The 17194-nt window shown below is 41.3% G+C and overlaps 1 protein-coding gene across 1 annotated transcript in view; it reads right to left on the bottom strand.

Moving 5' to 3' along the window:
- Positions 1–539: 539 nt before the first annotated feature.
- Positions 540–17194, bottom strand: part of YTHDF3 (YTH N6-methyladenosine RNA binding protein F3) — a 41892-nt gene continuing 25237 nt past the window's right edge. The window contains exon 5 of the mRNA XM_005288098.5: positions 540–1848. Coding sequence (XP_005288155.1) covers positions 1825–1848 — 24 coding nt within the window. The 3' untranslated portion in view covers positions 540–1824. The remainder of the gene's footprint in view (positions 1849–17194) is intronic.

The raw sequence follows: 17194 nt of genomic DNA, 5'->3' as shown, positions 1-17194 counted from the left end.
ACAGTCCCCTAGCATGTCATTCCATGCCTCACACATAGCTTGCCCCTTTCTGTCCACCCTCTTTGTTCCTGCCCCCCCGCCCTCAGCATTTGAGTCAAACTGCTTCCTTCTCTACACTGCCGGGTGCAATTACCTTTTAAACTTTCAGAATACTGGGACAAGCTAACATTTGTATTCGTAACACTTTATATCCCATGTTCCAACATATTGAATTAAATCTTCACTGAGGGACTGTAAAATGTTTTAAATCAATGGATAAAGAACACTGTATATTCATTGTGTGTGTGTGTTGGGGAAGAGAAAAAAGTAGTGCATAAATAGTAAAATAGCCTATATTTAAAAAAGCTGTGCTTGTCTCTAAATGTCAGTACTCGGCTGACTAGAAGCTATTGTAAATGCAAGAGAGATTCCAAACACAATGTAAACGCGTTGGATAATAAGACACACCAAAGGCATTCAAATCAGCAGTATTGCTATTTTAAGCTTTAACATATCTGTCTTCTACACTGCTGTTCTAAAAAAGGAAACTCTCTCTGGAATTTGAACAGACTGTTCAGTATTTTATGCAGTTCATACAGCCGCTTGACATTTTTGATCATACAAATTCTTCCATCAGGTAAAATTCATGTTACTAAGAAACAGGTTATTGTAAAAAATAATTTTCAAACGGTAAATTAAAAATTTAGCATAGAAGTATTCAGATTAATACAGTATCTTAAACACTTTGTTAGATAGCTTTAGCCAGTAACAGGTATACATGGATGTGAACACAGACTTGATCCACTGATCAGTCTTTTTCCAAAAGTATTTTGAATAGAGAGAATGCCTGAATACTGTGATAATAGGAGGAAAAAAGTTGAGAAACAGTATATGCTTGCTAAACAAGAATTATGTTTATTTAGCTAGTGAATCACCTAGAGGAGTAAATTTTCACTTCCATGATAGCAATCTGTCAGGCTTGCAAACACCCAGAAATAGGAATTAAAGGTTTTAAATGTAGTTATAAAGGTCATAAAAAGTCTGATTTAGACTGAGGTACATTTACTCAAAACTGAGATTCATTGAGTGGTAGCAAACAAACAGTTCCTCAGACAAATGCACTTTTTTCAGTATACATATTACAGAAAAAATAAAGAAGTGTGCATTAACCGGTGCTGTCCACCAAGCTGCATATTAATATTCTCTTACACCAAACAGTTTGAAACAAGGGAAATGTCATTCTAATATAATTTCATGTTACGTTTCATTTGGCTAAACTGCATCTTAAAGTTGCCTTGCCATATTAAAAGTTTACTACAATAATTTTCACATGAACATTTAGACTTGAGTTTTACTCCAGGACTAAATATGGCATGATTTTGCTTTTAATCTGTTGAATAGCTAAAAACTGACAATTAAAAAAAAAAAACTACAACAAAGAAAAAATAAGTTGAAGCAATGTGAATCTCACATCATTGAATCACTTCTAATGGTTAATTGTTAGTATTTTAACAAATTCAAAGAGTTAATGAATCCTTGCATTCGTTCCGTCTCCTGTGCCTTAGCTAGGATGCATAAATACAAAAAAGACAGCAGATACTGGTAAAAGCTTCATGACAGAAAGTGCTTGACGAAGTTACAGTTCTCAAGTGTGTTTGGTGAGAGAGTATAAGGGCAGATGCACTGATGAGAACCATTACAAGAAGAGTCAATTTCGTGTTAAAGTGTTCAAAGATGTCACCTTAAGCAGAAAAAAAAGCTTTAATAACGTCTTCTTAGACATATTAGGCATTTCCAGAGTCTACATCATTAGTGTTGTAATTCTAGCAGGACATCTCCATATAGTTACTGTTTGTTTCTATTTCTCTCCTGCAAAAAAAAGAGGAAATAAAGTTAAAACAAGCATTTTCACATTAAATTCTGATATTCCCCCCTCATTAGAGCAGTAATAATGTCACTTGTTAAGCATGTTAACTTCCTTAAAGAATGCAGCATGTTTTATAGGAAACGAAATCAATGTTCTGTATGTATTCAAGCAAAGTGGAATGCTTAGTTCAGGATAACTTTTTTAAAGTACAGTGGAAATTAAAAGGCAAATCTGTTTAAATGACAATGAGCTGTTGAAAGTAACACATCCCACTGTTACATTTAGGCACCATACTGGAAAAATATTTGCTTCCGTTAAAAAGGACATTCCACTGAATGAAATGAATAGTCGGGGGGGGGGAGGGGGGGAGGCGCTATTCAGCATTCAAGCAAGAAAAAAAAATTACCTTAAATTTGCTGCCTAAGTTGTCAGCAAAATGGACTATATGTTTAATTAGTAGAGTTTTAAGTTTCCTTGAAGCTTTTTATTCCCTACAGTTCTGGAATCTGGAAGTGCTATTGAGGTGATACTCAGTCACTAGACAGGTTTCAGAGTTGCAGCCGTGTTAGTCTGTATCTGCAAAAAGAACAGGAGTACTTGTGGCACCTTAGAGACTAACAAATTTATTTGAGCATAAGCTTTTGTGGGCGACAGCCCACTTCATTGGATGCATGGAATGGAACACACAGAAAGATGATATTTATACATACAGAGAACATGAAAAGGTGGAAATTGATTGGCCTCTTACAGTTGGCATGGTTACTTTCACCTTTTCATGTTCTCTGTATGTATAAATATCTTCTGTGTGTTCCATTCTATGCATCCGATGAAGTGGGCTGTCACCCACGAAAGCTTATGCTCAAATAAATTTGTTAGTCTCTAAGGTGTCACAAGTACTCCTGTTCTTTCAGTCACTAGAGGTTTCATCCAAAACTCAAAGTCAATGTGAGTCTATTAACTTCACTGTGCTTTGGATGAATTCTGTGCCACTACTGCTGCACATACTGTATCACTCTATGAAAAAATAGCTGTCATAATTAAGGTCCACATGCACCAATAAATGTAGGTAGGAAGGAATCAACAGTAGAGAATGTTGGGACAAAACCTCTCCATTTTTTTTAGAAATTGTTTTTGCTATTAACAGGAAAAAACGTGATTGGGAGAGAAGTGATTGTGCATTTTAGTGTTTGCATATACACCTATGTTTTATAAGTGCATTATGTAGTATAGTAATTTAGTGATACATAGTGAAAGTATTTTCAATATTTTAAACACCCTTCTGGAAAAGTTCACATACAGAAAGGCTTCTGCTGTACTCACAGGTAATTTTCATTACAATTAAAAGGAGGAGACTAGATTAAATTTCTATTTTTTACTAACTTTACTACATGTTTCTGGCATTCAACAAAAAAGTAGCACGATGCTAGGATGAGATAAAGAACCTCTTAAATCTGAAGAATCATTGTCACGTAACATGCTGAAGCTACATAGTGTTCCTCACTGTTCGTATTAGGCAGGAAAGAACAGGTAATCCTGAATGAATGCTTCCAGGAAGACAGACTACAAGAAAGAAGGTACACAGTAGCCATATATGGCTGAAGCTGTTCTTATTAAAAGTCCAGAGTATGGCTGAGGCCATGAACTGTACAAAGAGGTTTGGTACTTTGATGCAACACCTTTGCAGCAGCTCACAATGGTGCACGGTTAGACCCTCATCACTCAAAATACAACCATTACACACATTGGGCCAGATTCTGTCCTCCAAATTGCCTGCTTCACACTGCTTTGACAGTGCAAATTATTTGTATTACAATAGTTCCTGGAGTCCTTAATCAGGATCCCACTGTGCTGGATGCTACACACACAAAACCCACCCCAAAGAGCTTAGAATCTAAACAAACCTATTTTAAATATTAGTAAAGGTATTCTCTGTTTCCCATTTTTTCATCATTTTACTAGAACTGACTTTTTATAGCAAAAGAGTACATTGCATTACAGCAGGGGTCAGCAACCTAAGGCACACATGCCAAACACGGCACACGGGCGGATTTTGAGTGGCACGCAGCTCCCTGCCACAGTCCCGGCCCCCAGCCCCACTCGGGCCCCCCACCCACCGCTCTCCCCTGCAGGGGCAGGAGGCAGAAGCTTGGTCCTGTGGCAACCAAGCTACCCCCCTCCCCCGCTTCTTCTCCCAGCGTGGTGCTTTCCTGCCCCTCCTCCTCTCCTTCCCTGCGCCAATCAGCTGATGGCCCTAGCCGGGGGAGGGGGAAGCACGGCAGCGTGCACACAGCTCCATCGAGGACGCAGAGAGGGGTAGGGACGGAGCCGAGGGGAAGGGGATGGAACAGGGCATATCCCTTCCAGCCCCCTGCCATGAGCCGCTCAGGGCAGGGGGCTGGGAGCACCCCAGCCTTCTACCCTGCACCCCCACAGCCCCATCCCTCTGCCCTGAACCCCCCCATACCCTCAGCCTTCTGCCTGCACCCCTCACCCCTCTGCCATGAACCCCCCCACCCCCTGCCCTGCACCCCCACAGCCTCATCCCTCTGCCCTGCACCCCCCATGCCCCCAGCCTTCTGCCCTGCACCCCTACAGCCCCAGCCCTCTGCCCTGATCTCTGAACCCCCTACACACACCCCAGCCCTCTGCCCTGACCCCTGAAACACCCCCCGCCCCGCAGGTGAACAGAACCCCAGGCTGGCAGCAAGCTGAGCAGGCTGGTGGCGTAAGATCAGCATTTTAATTTAATTTTAAATTACGCTTCTTAAATATTTTGAAAATCTTGTTTACTTTACATACAATAGTTTAGTTATATAATATAGACTTATAGAAAGAGACCTTCTAAAAACGTTAAAATGTATTACCGGCACGCGAAACCTTAAATTAGAGTGAATAAATGAACACCACTTCTGAAAGGTTGCCGACCCCTGCATTAAAGCCTGCAAAGGAAAGGATTTTTTAAAATGGGAAATTAATGAACCATTCATGTGTATTAGTATGTCATTGGTGCATTTCTCAGGTGGCTGAAGACATTTGACCTTTGGCCTCATTTCTCACTGTGTAAAGGCATGCAAAAATAGCCTACAATGCACATTCTGTCACAGCTTATTGCTGTATCATTAGCAGACCTCCACTAAGGCTTGGTCTACACTACCCCCCCTAATTCGAACTAAGGTACGCAACTTCAGCTACGTGAATAACGTAGCTGAAGTTCGAAGTACCTTATTTCGAATTAGTTCAAACTTACCTTGGTCCACACTCGGCAGGCAGGCTCCCCCGTCGACTCCGCGGTACTCCTCTCGCCGAGCTGGAGTACCGCAGTCGACGGCGAGCACTTCCGGGTTCGACTTATCGCGTCCAGACTAGACGCGATAAGTCGAACCCAGAAGTTCGATTTCCAGCCGTCGAACTTGCCGGTAAGTGTAGCCAAGGCCTTAAAGATGCAATATTTTAATGTGAAGCAGTGAAAAAGTGCACAAGACCAAATGATTTCGATTTAGGAAAGGTTTTGTTTTTAAACAATATTGCACTTCTGAAATACTTATATTATACTTGCAAATGTTGTGAAGAAAGAGTTAACTCATGGAAATAACCTCAAGTATATATTTGCTAAAAAGTGTCTCCCATTCCCACCCAACCCCCCACATATTAACCATAGAGACCATCCTGATGCTTATTTGCATGTTTATACATAGCTTCTGGATTAACACACTTAAATCAAACACTGTCCTTCACGTCCAAGAACATTTTTCTAATGAATAACTTAAAAAGTAATGTCACCCCGAAGATATCTTCTGATTTAAGAGACTGAAGTTAGGCATCTTCCAAATTTGTAAGTCTCAAGAAAATCAGGCCTTGGCTACACTTGCAGCTGTACAGCGCTGTAAATTAAACCTGTCTTCGTACAGCTGAGCAGGGAAAAGCGCTGCAGTCTGTCCACACTGACAGCTGACAGCGCAGTGGTGTGGCCACACTTGCAACATTTGCAGCTGTGTTGGGAGCAGTGCATTATGGGCAGCTATCCCAGCATTCATGTGGCTGCAACGTGCTTTTCCAAAACGGGGGGGGGGGGGGGGGGGGGAGGAGAGGGGAGGGGGTGGATTATAACAGGGAGTGTGGGGGGAGAGAGTGTGCTTTCTGGAGCATGTCAGCTCTCTATTTTGCAAGTTCTGAACTCCCGGCCCCCTGCTCATTCATTTACCCACTCAAAGCAAGCTGCAAACTGTTTGCTTTTCTCTGTGGTAAGAGCTTTGAAACCAGCACTTCCACATTCCTGCAGCCGGTCACAACAATGGAGAGGATTGGCCACTGCAAGCGTTTACACTCACACCCGTGAGTCGTAGCCATTCCGCTGCAGCGGTTATTCCTCTCGGAGATGTGGAGTACCTGCAGCAGTGTACCCAGGGAGATACAGCGCTGTAAGTGCCCTGCCAGTGTGGACGGGGAGTGAGTTACAGCACTGGGGGAGGCTTTACAGCGCTGTAACTTGCAAGTGTAGCCAAGGCCTTTGTCTTCAATTCCATCAGAAAACAAAAAAGGATGTAGTCTTTAAAAACCCTCCTTCTCCAAGCCCATACTACCTGCATATTTTCAATTCCTGAATGTATGCACACATGTGCGCATACAGAGAGAAACAAACTTTACATTTTTGCTGCCTCAGATTTAAAATTTTGAAATCTCATTATAGAGTGCATAGAAGAATGTGTCTCAAATGCGTCTGAAATGGTCTTTAGTACGACAAGATGAAAGAACAGAAATACATTTGTACACTATATTGCTTCCCTCCCCCCCAGAAAAACTACTTAAAGTAAAAGTCCATTTAATATCAATTCCCTTCTCCCATCTTGACAACCAGGCAGGTGGGGGAATCAAAATGGATATCCAGCTCCCAGGACAGTGTTTTGGCTCTCAAAAAGTGAAGACAGACCAAACAATAGAACACCTTTATCCCAGGCTTTCCATGATTAGAACAGAGCATCTTCACTTGGGAACACTTTCCAGTGTACAGTCTGAACTCTCCCCAAGTTCCCATTCATCTACATTCTTTTCTTTACTTCTCAAATTCTGACTATCAGAATCTTTCCCAAATCTCTCCTTGACACTCCAGGATTGAAAGCTCCTTCAATTAATTCAAGTTCTTTGCCAAGGGACGACAATGCAGTCTGTTTCACTTTAGAATTTATTGCAAGCAGTGATGTTACTGGGCTTTGGGTGGAGTTTATCGACAGCACATGGAGAGTAATTAGCATTTGAATTAAAGCTACATGAGACTGCAACAGCTGGTTAATGATAACTGCTAGCTATAGACCACATGGTGAGCAGATTTTGCTACATATACTAACTAATAAAATTAGGGGATGAACCTGGAAAACACTCAGGCTTTGGAAATGCATGCATCAATCCAGAATATATAAACATGTGGAACTGATAATATAGCAACTTACGTTCAGCTCTTCCATATTGCCTTATATTTCATGCAAGTTCAGTTCTTTCTAAATTCAGGTACCAACTGAAGGATCACCAGATGAAAAACTCTGCAGGAAATTATCCTCTGAATTATGTACCAAGATGTTATTTTAGTTTTCCCCCTATTTTTCCAAAACCCAAAGTCATGAAAATGAGTAGCTGGCTTAACTTGAAACTGTTTCCCATTTTGAGATCAAAATAACCAATGAAAGAAATGGGCACTGTAACTTTTAATGCACTTTTTAAATGGAAGGGGGAGGAAAAGGTCAAAGGGTAATTTTTGATGAAAAATTTAAGGCAGCAGTCTGACAAAAAGCAATAGCAATGTAAACAGAACATTTTATTAGTTCAGGCCGAAAAAGAGCTGTAAAAGTTCAAGAGGATGGGCGATTTGTAAAATCTATTCATGGAAATTGTTAAAATGTATTTATAGAGCCCTGCAAATCTGCTGGTATTCACAGACTGTTTGCGGATTGTGGATCGGATGTGGATACAAATTTTGTATCTGTGCAGGATTCTACGTTTACCGCACAGTGTGCTGGAAATGCAAGCAGTCACAACAGATCTACACATAAAAGACTTTGCTAGTATAGCTCTACTAGTATACTAAACCTACAAAGTGGTGCAACAGCATCTATACCAGGGGCTTTTGCTGACAGCTATTTCAGTCATAAATCACCCTTTATCACACCCATCGGCAACATAGTCATGCAATCAAAAGTTTGTAGTGTAGGCCTGGCCTCAGTAGAGAGAGCAAGGAAGTGAAACTGACCTGACTAATGAACAAAATGCAAATCATAACAGACCATCATTATTTACAGTGTCACCTGAAAGTGAGAACAGGCATTCACAGGGTACTTTTGTAAATAAAAAGTGGGTAGCATTATCTCCAGTAAATGTAAACAAAGAAGTAGGACTGAGTCAACCTATAGGCTCTAAAGTTTTACATTGTTTTGTTTTTGAGTGCAGTTATGTAAAAAAATAATTCTACATTTGTAAGTTGCATTTTCATGAAAAAGAGATTGCAACTACTGTACTAGCATAATATGAATTGAAAAATGCTATTTCTTTTTTCCAGTGCAAATATTTGTAATCAAAAATAATATAAAGTGGGCACTGTACATTTTGTATTCTGTGTTGTAATTGAGATCAATGTATTTGAAAATGTGGGGAAACATCCAAAAATATTTGAATAAATAGTGTTCTATTATTGTTTAACAGAGCAATTAAAACTGCGATAATTGTAATTATTTTTTTAAATCTCGTGCTTAATTTTTTTAATGTGGATACGGGTGATCCAATCTATATTGTATGTGAACTTTCAAAAAGCCTTTAACAAGGGCCTTCACCAAAGGCTCTTGAGCAAAGCAAAAAGTCATGGGATAAGAGGTAAGGTCCTCTCCTTGATCAGTAACTAGTTAAAAGATAGGAAACAAAGGGTGTGAATAAATGGAGAGTTTTCACAATGGAGAGGCAAATAGTGGATTCCCCTTGGATCTATATTAGGACCTGTGCTGTTCAACACATTGATAAATGATCTGAAGAAAGCGGTGGACAGTGAGGTGGCAAAATTTGCAGACAATGCAAAGTTACTCAAAGTAGTTAAGTCCAAAGCTGATTGCAAAGAGTTACAAAAGGAATTTCATGAAACTGAGTGACGTGAACAACAAAATGGCAGATAAAATTCAATGTTGCTAAGTGTAAATAATGTACAGCGGAAAACAATCCCAGCTATACACAGCTAATTTAGACCCCAATTTTGTATCACCCACTTTAAGATCTTGAAATTATCATGGATAGTTCCCTGAAAACATCTGCTCAATGTACAGCATCAGTCAAATAAGCTAACAGAATGTTAGGAACCATTAGGAAAGGGACAGACAAAACAAATTATAACGACACTATAAAAATCCATGGTATGCCCACACCTTGAATACTGCATGCAGTTTTTCTTGCCTCACCTCATAAGAGATATTAGAATTGGAAAAGGTGCAGAGAAGGGTAACAGAATGATTAGGGGTGTGGAACAGCTTCCATATGCAGAGAGATTAAAAACACTGGGACAGTTCATCTTTGAAAAGAGACAACTAAGGGAAGATATGATAATGTCTATAAAATCATGAATAGTGTCAAGAAAGTAAGTGTTATTTACCCCTTCACATAAAACACAAGAAATAGAGGACACACAATGAAATTATTAGACAGCAAGTTTAAAACAAACATAAGGAAGTTCTTCTTTACTTAATGCACAGCCAACTTGTTGAACTCGTTACCAGGGGATGTTGTGAAGGCCAAAAATAGAACTGGGTTGAAAAACGACTAAGATAATTTCAAGTCCTTCAATGACTATTAGGCAAGATTGTTAAGGACTTAACCCCATGCTCCGGGTGTCCCTAAACCGCCAACTGTCAGAAGCTGTGATTGGACCACAGGGGTTGGATCACTCAATAAGCTGCCCTGTTCTGTTCACTCCTTTTGAAACATCTGGCACTGGCCACTGTCAGAGAAAGGATACTGGGCTAGAAGGACAATTGGTCTCACCCAGTATGGTCATTCTTATATCCCTTGTATCCTCCTGAGATCTCAATGAAATATTCATGGAGACACACTTCAATCCTCTCAAAGGTTTCTAGGGATGACAGTCTTATTTCTTCCTCCATGGTAGGATACTTCCCCACACCACCACATTGTAGGTTTGGCTAGCACCACTGCAGGAAACAGGCTAGCAGCATGCAGGCCTGGGTAGTTTCAGGATGCCAGCAGCACCTGTGCTCCCTGTGCCTTTGTTACCTCAGGAGTGGGATATCAACTGAAACTACCACTGCCTGGGGAAAACTGTCAATATTCAGTGCCATAGCCCTATACTTATACCATGGAATAGGGACATGAAACAATAACATTTCGGTAACTGAAATTCTTTTCCTTGCCCCCCATATCAGCCACAGCCCTGGTGAGTATGGCTCAAGAGTGGTGCTGCCCAGAAGCGCTGCAAAGCTAACCTTGTCAATAAGCATGTCTTAAATGTTTTTACGGGAATAAGGGAAGGGAGTTTTGATTATCTTTTCCTTTCCATTGTGACTGTAAATCCAGTGATACATGTGTCCGTCTATCAGCAGCTGCTGCAGTTGCAGTCTTGAGGGATGCCCCCTCCACCACGATCCTCATGAGGAGGAGAAAGAAGAGGACTAGAGAGAACATAACAAAGACCAACAACAGGCTAGGCCCGTTGTTGGAGGGTGGATCAATAACAGAAAATGTGGAAATGGCAGAAGTGCTAAATGACTTTTTCGTTTCAGTTTTCACCAAAAAGGCAAGTAGCGATTGGACATCTAACAGTGAACATCAATGAAAATGAGATAGGATCTGAGACTAAAATAGGGAAACAACAAGTTAAAAATTACTTAGATAAGATAGATCTCTTCAAGTCACCAGGGCCTGATGAAATACAATCTAGAATACTCAAGGACCTGAGGAGATATTTGAGCCATTACCGATTATCTTCAAAAAGTCATGGAAGACTGGAGAGATTCCAGAGGACTGGAAAAGGGCTAATATAGTGCCAATCTATAAAAAGGGAAATAAGGACAACCTGGGGAATTACAGACCAGTCAGCTTAACTTTAGTACCCAGAAAGATAACGGGCGAAATAATCAAGCAATCAATTTGCAAACACCTAGAACAGGGGCGGGTAAACTTTTTGTCCCGAGGGCCATATCGGGGTTGCAAAACTGTATGGAGGGTCAGGGAGGGAAGGCTGTGCCTCCCCAAACAGCCTGGCCCCCGCCCCTTTCCGCCCCGACTGCCCCCCTCACAACCCCCGACCCATCCAACCCCCCTACCCCGCTCCTTGTCTCCTGACCGCCCCCTCCTGAGACCCCCCCGACCCTAACCACCCACCCAGGACCCCACCCTGATCCAACCCCCCCCCGATCCAACCCCCCTGTTCCCTGTCCCCTGACTGCCCCAACCCCTATCCCTACCCCCACCCCCTGGCGGACCCCCCCCCGGGACTCCCACGCCTATCCAACCCTCCCCCCCCCCCAATTCCCTGTCCCCTGACCACCCTGCCCCGAACCTCTGTATACAAGTGTATACATGTATAGCAAGTGCGACATAACTCAGATTTAGGAAAACACCCAGTCATATTTATAATTATAAAGCCAGCACAGAGTAATTCATAGCAACACCCAATGCTCCAGTCCAGATGACAGTCCAGCACAGAACACTCCTGTGACTGACCATTAAAGTGCTCTTTCAAAGGCTCCCTCAAACGCATAGCTCCATACTGAGCTCTTAGAATGACCCTTGCATCTGGGTATTCAAAATCAGCACACAGATGCTCCACTTCCCTCCATTCTAGCATCAGCTTCTCCCTCTTTGCCCCACAGGTATTATGCACAACAAACAGGCAGCTACAACATTACATCTCAATGAAAAAAATATCCCAATGTTGTGAGTAAACACTGCAAGCATCCCTTCAACCTACCAAAAGCACATTCAATTGTTATTCTGCACCTGCTGAACCAGTAGCTGAATCTTTCCTTGATGCTGTCGAGGTGGCCAGTGTACTGCTTCACAAGCTAGGGGAGCCAGGGATAGGCTGGGTCCATCAGAATCACTACTGGCATTGCTAATGGTAACCTGCTGGTCAGGAAAGATAGTCCGCTGCTTGCAACTTTCTGAACATTCCTGTGTTCTTAAATATGTGCGCGTTATGCACCTTCCCTGACCAGCTCCACATTGATATCAATGAAGCACCACCAGTGATCCACTAGTGCTTGCATTATCATAGAAAAGCAGCCCTTTCTATTGATGCACTCTGTGGCAAAGTGAGCTAGTGCCAAAATAGGGATGTGCTTGATGTTTATTTCCCCCCTCCCATCACCAGTCTCCCCCCTCCCCCCCCCCCCCCCCACGAGGTCCAGGAACCCATTGCTGTAAATCCATCCATTACATTTCGGAACATTGCTGAGAGTCACAGTCCTGCATAGCAGGAGATGATTAATGATCCTACACACTTGCATAACAATAGTCCTCACTGTGGATTTTCCAACTCCAAAACTGTCTCCCACAGACAGCAATAAAGCGTTTCAAGCTTCCAGAGTGTTATTGCCACTTGCTTCTCTACTATAGCTCTCATTCTGGTGCCCCTGCTCTGGAGGGCTGGGGTGAGCCAGGCGCATGGATCCAGGAACTACAGCCACAAGTTCTGCTTGTCATCCCAAACTTGCATTATGATGTAACCCCATGAGTCAGTGCTCATTTACTGGGTTCAGAAAAGGTGCTCTACCAGCCACAGCTGCTTTGTAAACACCAACAACCTTGAATTGTTTTTTGCTGTGTCCTTTAATCTGTCCTCAAAGAAATCAACATGTCCCCCATTGCTGCAGTACTTATTGTGGGTCTGCAAATTCAAGAGACTCAGGCACTCTATATTTGCAACGTTAATGAAAATAGTGCAGAGCTTTGCAGGCTCCAGGCTTCTGTCTGAGATGGAGGGCACCAAAAAGTGCTGTGCAGGTTTGTGGGATTTTTTTTTGTTTTTTTTTTTTAAAGCACAAAAATTATGAGATGCAGATGGCTTAAGGGATGGAGAAAGTTGCTTGCTGGGAACTTGATCCCTACCTCCAAAGATCTTTGGGAAACTTATTTCTACCTACAATACATTGTGAAAAGTTCCCACAAGACATCATGCCAGATGATGGACCATGGCACACTGGGATATCTATCCCTGGTGCATTGTACTTTCCATCAACACATAGATCTCAACTTCCTGTGCACAACATCTCATGCATTTTTCTACGATTTATGAATGTGAGTACTCATTCCCTATCTAAACACGTGAAACTACTAAAGTTAAAAATAACAGAATTCTTACTTATTTTCCTATACTTATGACTGTGAAATTTCCAAGTTTCTTTCACAAGTCTAAATCATTAGAAGTTCAACTAGATTTCAGATCAGTATTCTGTGGATAGTTTAAAAACTGGATATTGGCCAAAGTTTATTCCATAACCACGTTCAAATATACAACATTAAAGACTGAATATGTAGACAGTTTTCTTTAATGAAAATGTACTACATTTTGGTAAAAAGATTCAACTGAGCAGATTTATAGGTCCTGTAGTTTCTCATCCCCTGCAATATGCTCGGCAAACAACAGAGGTATTCTATTTGCTGGATTAGTATTAGAATTGCAACAAACAGAACAGTTCCCATGCGAGGGGAGAACATACACTAAGTGTGTATTATTGCAAATACCACATAAAATACAGCATCGACAGATTTAAGCTTGCGGTCCTTCTTTCAAGGACTTTTAGTAATCTGGTACAAGAGCTTGGCATCTTGCAAAGAATTAAGATAAATAAAAATTTATGGATAGTTTTGCTTAAAGACCAACTGCTCACAAACCACCACAAAAAACTTTATAAATGGGAAGACCATGCTTCTTTCCTGGATATTTCTTGAACCACTACCCCATTCTCCATTTTCTTTTTTGTTAGTAAAGATTTTTTTGCAAAAAAACAGACTAAAAGACTTAGGCTACAGTGATAGGGAAGAAAGAAGACAGAACATGCCCAAAGAAACTATGAACTGCCCCCTTCTCCCAGACAGCCCTAGAGCTGCTGAAGGAGGACTACTCTCAGCACACTCTGATTGAATGTCTCATCACAATTTGGTCACATGCTGCAGATAGTGTATGGCAAAGCACCTGGTTTGGACAAGGCACTCTGCAGAATTTGTTCACAGACTTTTGGTCCAGAAGGCAGCAACTGCAAAAAATGTTATAGGGAAGGGAAGCCATCAAAGGAGCATGCAAACCAGATACAAGATGGGAGAGACTATATCTAGACACTTGAGAGCATGCTCAAAAAGGAAGACAGATCTAGGCTCCTTAGTCAGTATCTGAATGTCTGTAAGCCACCGAACAGCCTGAACAAACAAGATGCACAAATGACTATGGCAATTTCCACTCCACCTACAAAGGTCTTCCTGTCTGTCCCTTTGATCTTCCTGTCCAAGAGGCGATAGAGGAAGATATTAGCATCCAAGAGAAGATCAGACTGCTATACTCTAGGCTGAGAATTCAAGCATCCATGAAGTTTAAATTTAATATGTAGGTTTTTATTGGTGTTTTTGGGAAGGGCAACATAAGCAACAGTTGCAGCACTAGGAAAGGGAAACTCATCTGAATCTGAGCCAAATTCCCTTTTCACATAAAGGAGGCGGGAACAGAATGCATGCCTATGAGCACCTAAAAGACCTGGATACTCACTTAGGATGAGAGATTAAGTCTCTCAGTGGAGGCCAGGAGTAAGTGGGAGAAGAGAAAAGACACTGCATAAAACCCGTTGCTCCATCAGATTGTCTGAGCATCTAGAACTTTGTATTTTCCCTGAAGGAAAGCAAGCCCACTAGGAGATATGGAAAATCCATGTCATTTTTCTTCTCTAGCATATCTGGAGGCATAGTTAGTACTTCAAGCATGGCACAATCAACTGGCTTGACCTTGTTGCTGGAACCTGATTCAAGGAAGGCTAAATCTAATGTACTATGCTCACAGCTGAGGGAAGAGCCACAATCAGGGCACTTAACTTTTGCCTTGAAGATTTCTCCTGTTGCTCTTCTTAGGCTTGATCTAGAGAACATACCAAGCCAAATGGAGAACAGTGGCATCACATCCCAAGATGCTCTGTTGCAGTTCCAGTAAGAGACAGAATGCAGCTAGCTACGGCTATGTTTACACTACACTTCTTTTAGCGACACGGCTGTGCTGCTACGCCGTGCCGCTAAAAGGTGCGCAGTGTAGCCGCTGTTTGTCAGCAGGAGAGCGCTCTCCTGCCGACAAAAAACTTCCACCCCCCCCAGTGAGCAGCGTTAGCTTTGTCTGCAGGAGAACGCTCCTGCCGACAAAGCGCTGTTCACACCGGCGCTTGTCGTGGGCAAAACTTTTGTCTTTCGGGGGGTGGGTGGGGGTGTTTTTTAATACCTCTGAACAACAAACATTTTGTCTTTCACTTGCCAGTGTAGACAAAGACTAAGTTTGCTTGTGTAAGTGAGGTACAGAGGAAGAGGAGACTGTATGTAAATTCCTTCAGCAATAGCCAACACATGCATACACCCAGAGCTAAACTGGTAATAGCCATGCCATAGATAGGTATTGCCACAAAATAATGACATTTCTTGTGACTAAAATTTAAACACGTCACAATTTAGTTCCAACCACTCCTACTGGTTTATACGACTGTTTAAGAGCCACATTTAAGAGAACAGCTTGTTGTGCATTAAAGTGTTTTTTTGTTGTTGTTGTTTTTTCCAACTTAGCTAACAGGCTCTTAAAATTGGTTTGTCAAATCATTAACAAAACAAGTTCCTGCTTTTAACTTATCACAAGAACAAAAGGAAACAAAAGTTGTAATAACCTTCAATTGCTAAAACAGATGTTTAAAGCAGCTGGGGAATAATACCCCTGAGATTCTTCACTAATCTGAGCCTCAATAGTGTCTCACATCACCTAGATAGTGGGTTAGTCAGTAGCGTCAACTCTCAAGTTTACGAGGTAAACCCACAAAGCAAAAAGGATTAATTTCACACTTGCGCATTCACAAAATCTGACATTAAAATCCAAAAAACTAAATTGGCACATGTTGATTTAACATGTTGGATGTAGCTCTGGCATAGCAGTATCAATTTATAAGGGTGTCCTTTCTGTTACCTGAATTGGCTCCCTATCAATTTCTGAATCCAATTAAAAACTGTGTCACTTCCACCTCCCTCATCACTTCCACCTCCCTCCATAGGGATGTTCCTGCAGTCTATTCCTCTATCTGGACTCTGATTACTTCATCATTTCCTCTTCTCTTCAATTCTATAGGCTTCTGTTAGAAGTGGAAAAGAGCAGGAGACAATGTCATTTATGTTGTCACAATCAGATACACCATCTGTATCTGAATATCGCCTATTTTTACCTTAAAACCTTCCTTCTCACCTTAGCATCGAGCCTATTTAGAAACTGTCAGTTGCCTCCTTCCTTTCTCTCATTCTTTTTATAAACGTGCACACATGCTTATTTGCTACTTAAATTATCTGTATTCTGGTTTCTCTCATTTTGAAGTAATGAGATACCTTGCACTACATGAAAGATGTATTAAAATAAATAAACTGAACTATTCAGCTACAGTAATAAACAGCACCAGCTTGAACTGCGAAGCTATAAATTCTTGATATCCAAGTGCGTGACATTCCCAGGTCAGGAAAAAGATTAATATTAATGCAGGAAAATTTGCACTGCAGCTGTCCACTCTATATAATGTTTTCTATTGCCTTTGAAGTAGTATATAAAAAAATCTCATCAAGTTTAGTCTACTAATTTTAGTGAAAAGGTGAACCACATTCTAGAGCATTAATATAGCGTATGAAATCTAAAGGTTTTTTTTTTGTCTGAGAATAAGTTTAAGACAGCCTGGGTTATAAGCAAATATCCAAACATTCAAAGCAACAGTAACAAGCTCGAAGCGTTCTCTAGTAAGGGGACCTAAGCTATCAATTTCAGCACATTTTATCTTTCATTTACGGCCTAGACACTCTACTTTTTATTTTATTTTATTTTTAAAACATAGCTACAGATAACTTTCCAAATGTGATCCAAATGCTAATGGATGCAGCGTTGCTTTACTATGTCTGCAAACAGCTAGTGTACGTGCATCTGCTGTTGCTCAAATCTTCGCCATGTAGAAACTGAGAAAAATTAATAAGACTGATACTAAATCAGAACTCTCTGGACAGCAGTAAAATAAAAATAAACTATTTTATGCATCTGCTACTGGGGAAAACAATAAGCAGCAGCCACAGCCAATGGTGTTTAATAGGAAGGACCTCCCA

This window comes from Chrysemys picta, chromosome 2, assembly GCF_011386835.1.
Source record: "Chrysemys picta bellii isolate R12L10 chromosome 2, ASM1138683v2, whole genome shotgun sequence".
In the NCBI taxonomy this organism is placed as follows: domain Eukaryota; kingdom Metazoa; phylum Chordata; order Testudines; family Emydidae; genus Chrysemys; species Chrysemys picta.
Note: the sequence above shows the minus strand (reverse complement) of the source record. Positions and strands in the feature narration are given on the sequence as shown.